The 6,718-nt window shown below is 48.2% G+C and overlaps 1 protein-coding gene across 1 annotated transcript in view; it reads right to left on the minus strand.

The window, feature by feature from the left end:
* The window catches only part of FANCA (FA complementation group A), a 61,613-nt gene that overhangs the window by 9,117 nt on the left and 45,778 nt on the right, over nt 1-6,718 (minus strand). The window contains exons 29-31 of the mRNA XM_049622786.1: nt 5,806-5,879; nt 4,127-4,255; nt 300-384 (exon numbers count right to left, since the gene is read on the minus strand). Of these exons, the coding sequence (XP_049478743.1) occupies nt 300-384; nt 4,127-4,255; nt 5,806-5,879 (288 nt within the window). The remainder of the gene's footprint in view (nt 1-299; nt 385-4,126; nt 4,256-5,805; nt 5,880-6,718) is intronic.

A 6,718-nucleotide genomic window follows, 5' to 3' on the forward strand; every position in this document is an offset into this window, starting at 1 on the left:
GCCTGGGTGGCTCGGTCGGTTAAGCATCTGACTTCATCTCAGCTCATGATCTCATGGTTTGTGGGTTCGAGCCCAGCATCAGGCTCTGCACTGACAGCACACCTGCTGAGGATTCTCTCTCTCTCCCCTTCTCTGCCGTTCCCCCACTTGCGTGCACTCTCTCTCAAAATTAACAAAAACAAAAAACAAAAAAACCTCTCTCCCTGGCTCACATTCTCTGTAAAATAAAAATAAAAATAATCTTAATAGCAGATGACACAGATGCAGTGAAACACTGGGTTTCACATATTCTAGCTCACCTGCAATCTGGAAAAAATATCCCGATTTCCTGGGCAGCCACTGAGAACCAAATCAGAATTCTCTGAGTAGTTGTAACTCCTCGAACTGAAACAGAACACAACAAAAGCCTCCTAAGTATCTCCTGACGTGAGGCATTCCAGCCTCCCCTCCCGCCTCCAGACTGGCGTGTGGTCACGGAGCCAGGAGGTCCCAGAGGACCATGTGACACCCACAGTCATCAACAACGAACAAAACATACACACAAAATACTAGCAGCAACCCCAATCGAGCAACATCCTGAAACAATTACGTACCATGACCAAGTGGGATTTACTCTAAGAATGCAAGGTTGGTTCAACACCCTAAAATCAATGTAATACGTGTATCAATAGGATAAGAAAACAAAAACCACACGATCATCTCAATAGACGCACATAAAACATTAGACAAAATTCAATACCCTTTCGTGATAAAAACACTCAACAAACTAAGACCAGAAAGGAACTTCCTTAACCTGATAAAGGCCATCTGTGAAAAACCCACGGTTCACGTCATACTTGATGATGAAAGACTGAAAGCTTTCCTCCTAAGGTCAGAAATAAGACAAAGTGGTCCTCTCTCCCACTTCATACAACATTGCACTGGGAGTTCTAGCTGGGACAGTTCACTCAGAAAAAGGCATAAGAGGGATTCAGATTGTAAAGGAAAAAGTTAAACCATCTTATTCGGAGATGACATCTTGTATATAGAAAATCCTGAAGAATCACCAATAAAAAACTACTAAAGCAAGTTCACAAAGTTGCAGGACATGAAATCAATATACAAAAATCAGCTGTATTTTTCTAAACCACCGAGAGTGGAATTAATAATTCCATTTACAGTGGTGTTAGAATAAAATACTTCAGGATAAATTTAACCAACGAGGTGTAAGACGTGTACACTGAAAACTAAAAAATACTGTTGAAAGAAAGTTCACGGATAGAAAGATTCAGTATTGGTAAAATGGTAACAGTGCTAACAGGCATCTACAGATACAGTGCAATCCTAGCAGAATCCCAGCTGATTGTGTTAAAACTGACAAACTGATCCTGAAATTCAGATGGAATTGCAAGGACCCAGAATACCCAAAACAATCTTGGGCAGGGGGGGTGGGAGGCGTGGGGGGGGGGTTGTTGAGGGATTCACATTTCCCGATTTAAAATTTCCTACAAGCCTTCGGTAATCAAAACTGCGATACTGGCATAAGAACAGACATAAACACCATCTCAATAAGAAAAGGTCAGAAACAAATTTTCACATGTACGGTTAGTTGATTTTCGGCAAGGATGTTGAGACCCTTTAACGGGGAAGGACGGTCTCTTCCGCAAAACGTGCTGGGACAACTGGATGTCCACATGCAAAAGAATGAAAAGAGATCCCTTCCTTATTCCATATACAAAAATTAACTCAAATTAATCAAAGACCTAAATTAAGAGCTAAAATTAAAAAGATAAATTAGACTTCATCAAAATTTATTTTTATTATTGTTTTTAAAAATTTTTAAGGTTTCTTTTCGAGAGAGCAAGAGACAGAGCATGAGTGGGGGAGGGGCAGAGAGAGAGGGAGACACAATCTGATGGAGGCTCCAGGCTCTGAGCTGTCAGCACAGAGCCCGACGTGGGACTTGAACCCACAAACCATGACATCATGACCTGAGTCGAAGTCGGATGCTCAACCAACTGGGCCACCCAAGCGCCCCAGAAGGGGAGAAAATATTTGCCACTCATCTCTGATAAGGATGTGGTATATAGCATACATAAGGAACACAACTCCATAAAACATCCCAATTTTAAAATGGGCAAAGGATAGGACATTTTCAAAGAAGATACACAAATTGCCAACCCGTAAATGAAAATATGTTCAACATCAATAGCCACCAGGGAAAAACAAATCAAAACCATAATGATATATGCCAGTGCATGTCCATTAGGAGGGGTATAAGTAAAAGATAATGACAACTATGTTGATGTAACGGGGAGGAACTGGAACCCTCTGATGCTGGAAAACAGTCTGGTAGTTCCTAAAAAAGTTAAAGCATAACACAGCATACCCCATTCTTAGGCATATGCCCAAAAGAAATGAAAACACAGGACCACAGAAAAGCCTGTACACAAATGTTCTTAACAGAATTATTCATAGTCAAAAGGGGAAGACCCAATGTCCATCAACTAATGAATAAACAAAACGTGGTCCATCCTTCAATGGGATACTACTCAGTAATAAAAAGAATGAAGTTCTGATACATGCTACGATATATCGATTTTTAAATTTTACTTAAATTCTAGTTAGTTAACATATAGTGTAATAATAATTTCAGGAGAATTTAGTGATTAATCACTTACAACACCCAGCGCTCGGCCCGAAAAGTGCCTTCCTTAATGCCCATCGCCCATCTACCCGCCAGCCAACACCCCCCAGCAGCCCTGTTTGTTCTCTGTATTTAAGAGTATATTATGGTTTGTCTCCCTCTCTCTTTTAAAAAATTTTTTTTCATGTTTATTTGGAGAGAGAAAGTAGGGGAGCGGTAGAGAAAGAATCCCAAATGGGCTCTGTGCTGTCTGCACAGAGCCTGACATGGGGCTCGATCCCACAAACTATAAGATTGTGACCTGAGCCGAAATTAAGAGCCATTTAACCAGCTGAGCCACCCAGGCGCCCCCTCCCTGTCTCTTTTTATTTTTCTCTCTATTCCCCTATGTTCCTCTGTTTTCTTTCATAAATTCCACAGATGAGTGAAATCATATTTATCTTTCTCTGACTTATTTCGCTTAGCATAATCTACTCTAGTTCCACCCATGTGGTTGCAAGTGGCAAGACTTCATTCTTTTTGATCAGCGAGTAATATTCCATTCTCTCTCTCTCTCTCTCTCTCTCTCTCTCTATATATATATATATATATATATATATATATAATTTCACACACACGTCTTCTTTATCCATTTGTCACTCGATGGACATGCTACAATACACACTAACCTTGAAAACGTTATTCCAAATAAGCCAGACACAATGTGTCACACACATATTTGTGTGACAGGACTGACAAATCCAGAGACATAAAATAGATTCAGGGTGGCCAGGAGCTGGGGGACAGGGAAGGAATGGAGACACTGGTTTCATTCCGTGCACACATACTCGTTTATCCCTCCCAAGAGAAAAACTGAGAGCAAGAGGCCTGGCCCCAGCGTCCGTCTGCCTGGTGCCCTACGTGCTGCTCCCAGCCACTAGGCGCTGGTGGGAAGAACTCCAGGACTGTTGGTTGTATTGAAATGTGAGTTCGTAAGAATTCCGCTAACCAGGCGATACGTTTACAGATCCTTGTGGAGAAGAGGCGCAGCGGGAGGTAAAGGGGAACGAGGGGAACGAGACTGGTTTTCTAGGATGGAAGTAATCCATCACCCAAAATGTGGAGAATGGAATTGATTTTACTCCTCATCTTCACACAACAGGAGGACGAAGATGCTAAGGGCCCAGCCCAGCGGGCACGGTACGGGGAGCTCTGCCCCACGGCAGTGAGCCCACGTCCGCACCGCCGCCCTCTCGGAGGGTGCCACCGGCCGCCCACTTCCTCCACCCTTTACGCCTACGACCCACGTGTCGGATGACAGCAGAAAGACAAGTCGCTGCCGCTGGCAAATCTGCACACAAAGAAAACGGATCCAGAAAGCTTACCTTTCCTCCGCACAGACTCAGACCCACTAGCAGGACATGTTCAGTCGTGCTCTGTCAAACACAAAGTGGACAGACAAAACACCTTGCAAGAATCAAGACTAAAAGTAAGACGCTTTTTGGCATCAGCCTTCCCAACCTCTGGCGGAAGTCTATCAGCACGTCGACAAGAACTGCGCACGCCACCTGCAGGTCCCCGTCGCAGCCGCCCGCGGCCGAGGGCTTGGGGAGGAAGTACTCGTGGAGCGCCCACTGCTGGAAGTCCCACCTGCAACAGCAAACACCAAGGTCTGTGCTGGGAAAGGCTGTAAACCAGTGGTTCCGGGAGCCAGGACGAGAGCCCACAGCCAGCGGCACGACAATGGCGGGTGGCGAGACCTGGGGCTTCTGGGTGGCGGGAAGGCCCTCTACTGCAATCGAGGCCTCCTCGGGGGCCATCCCCAGGGTCGTGACTCCAGGGTCCGTCAGCAAAGATGCCCACATCTGGCCCAGACTCTGCAGGTGCTCATGGGAAGGATCCTGAGGATGTACTAACTAAAGCCGCAGCGAGAGAGGCACATGACCCTGTAGTCTATTGATGCAGAAAGAGCCACGAGTGAGACGTTTCCATAAACCCACAAGTGGGCAAGGAACAGAGGTCATAAGGGCTGGTGCTTCGCCCAGGCCATCTGAAACTGTTACACAATGTATCTGAGCATTGCCTGTTGAATGAAAACAGAAAAGGTCTAAGCACAACTTGACACACAGTGACCTGAGGGTAAGAAATGCTTATTATGGATCCTCACACCAAAAAACGAATTCCTGCTTTTCCTTTTCCCAGTGGAAAGAGGAGGGAGAGCGGGGAGACCCCAGGGCGCGTGCGCCTGCGCAGAAAGCACTCACAGCTGGCCGCACACAGACCCGAGAAGCAGGCAGACGTCCACCTTGTCGGAAAAGCAGTTCTTTCCACGGTTCTGACTTCCTCTGCAATCTGACACCACGGGACAGAATCCCCCCCCCCCCCCCCGGCATGCGAGCCGCATCTCTGACTGCACAGGGACAGTGGCTCAGGACGGCTCACGCTGCCCCCCGCCCTCAGCTGCCCCCAGGGTTCCCGTGCCCCACCAGCCCCATTGCACCTACAGCGCATTTCCCTCCCTGACTCCCACAGCCCCACACGCAGGGGCCTGTCGGCACCCCACTCTCACGCCCAGAACAGCACATCCCCCGTCCCTATGGTCTGAGTAATTGGCCCAGGGACCTGCTCCACCAGCTCAGAGCCAGTACTGCACGCGGCACCCGTCAGCGCTCTGCCTGCCCAGCCGGCCGCGCCAGCTGAGAACTCTGGCCAGCTCCCTCAGGACCCCAGAGGGCCAGGACTCCACCACGGCCCCTCACGACAGTCGCCCCGCCTGCTCTTCTCCCACCTGAGGCATGTACATGTGCCCCTGATGCACCCCCTAACCCTGGGGTCCCGAGTGTGCATCCCTACTTCTAATCCATTTTGTCCGCCCGCCTGCTTGCCGCCCAGCCTGCTCAGGTTTACACCTGGCGAGAGTGCCCAGGCAGGGACGTGGGGAGTAGAAGCACACAAAGGTACCAGATGGGCAGACTTGTCTCATCACAATGCACTTCCCAGTTTCTAGAACATTCTAGAAGTGCAAGGCACACACTAGGAGCTCCACAAACGTTTCTTGAATTAAGGAATGAATGAATGAAACTGTGCTCATAGGTATATATATCAAATCGAACACCGAGACGTAATGACAAGACTTAGGCTTTAAGACAATGCGTAAAGCCTTGTACCACTGTCAAGGGCAGATCCCTTTCGACGCTTACCTTTCTGTATCTGAAAGACAGTCGACCTCAGGTTGAATTTCTAGTTCCAGCCGTAACCAGTCTCTGTAAGTTAACTGAGAGAAAAAGGACCAAATGAACACGACGGTGAGGATGGGACGCGGAGAGCACAGGTCAGCTTTGTCAGTCTGCTGCACAGTCCCTCCGATGTCACACGTCGCAGCAGAAAGACTCAGAGGAAGGCCGCAGTGCCTACACTCGTGTCTGTTCTCAGCCGCTTCCCGCCGACTGACTGAGGTGCTGGCGCCAGGCCCCCACATATTGCTTAGGTTACGTCTGACTGTGAAGCTGATGAAACAGTTCCAACTGGCACTTTTAAACTGAATTCTCCAGCAAACCGCCTGGTTCTGAAGTTGATCCGCGGCATCTGCAAACCTCTCAGGTTACCGCACAACAGAGGCAGGAAATAATCTTCTAGTCCACTTGAGTTGGGCAAGTTAACTAGAGAATAAATGTGTAGTAACATGCTCCAAATATCCCTGGTAGCCTATTTCTTAATTTAAAATTCCTGGGGGGGCGTCTAGGGGGCTCAGGCCGTTAAGCGTCTGACTCTTGATTTTAACTCAGGTCACGATCTCGCAGTTCGTGACTTCCTGCCCCATGCTGGGCTCTGTGCTGACAGTGCGGGGCCTGCTTGGGATTCTCTCTCCTCCTCTGTCCCTCCCCAACCCTCTCTCTCAAAAAAAATAAACCTTAAAAAGTAACAAAATCCGGGGCGCCTGGGTGGCGCAGTCGGTTAAGCGTCCGACTTCAGCCAGGCCACGATCTCGCGGTCCGTGAGTTCGAGCCCCGCGTCGGGCTCTGGGCTGATGGCTCGGAGCCTGGAGCCTGTTTCCGATTCTGTGTCTCCCTCTCTCTCTGCCCCTCCCCCATTCATGCTCTGTCTCTCTCTGTC

The sequence above is a fragment of the Panthera uncia genome (genome assembly GCF_023721935.1).
Source record: "Panthera uncia isolate 11264 chromosome E2 unlocalized genomic scaffold, Puncia_PCG_1.0 HiC_scaffold_20, whole genome shotgun sequence".
Classification (NCBI taxonomy): Eukaryota; Metazoa; Chordata; class Mammalia; order Carnivora; family Felidae; genus Panthera; species Panthera uncia.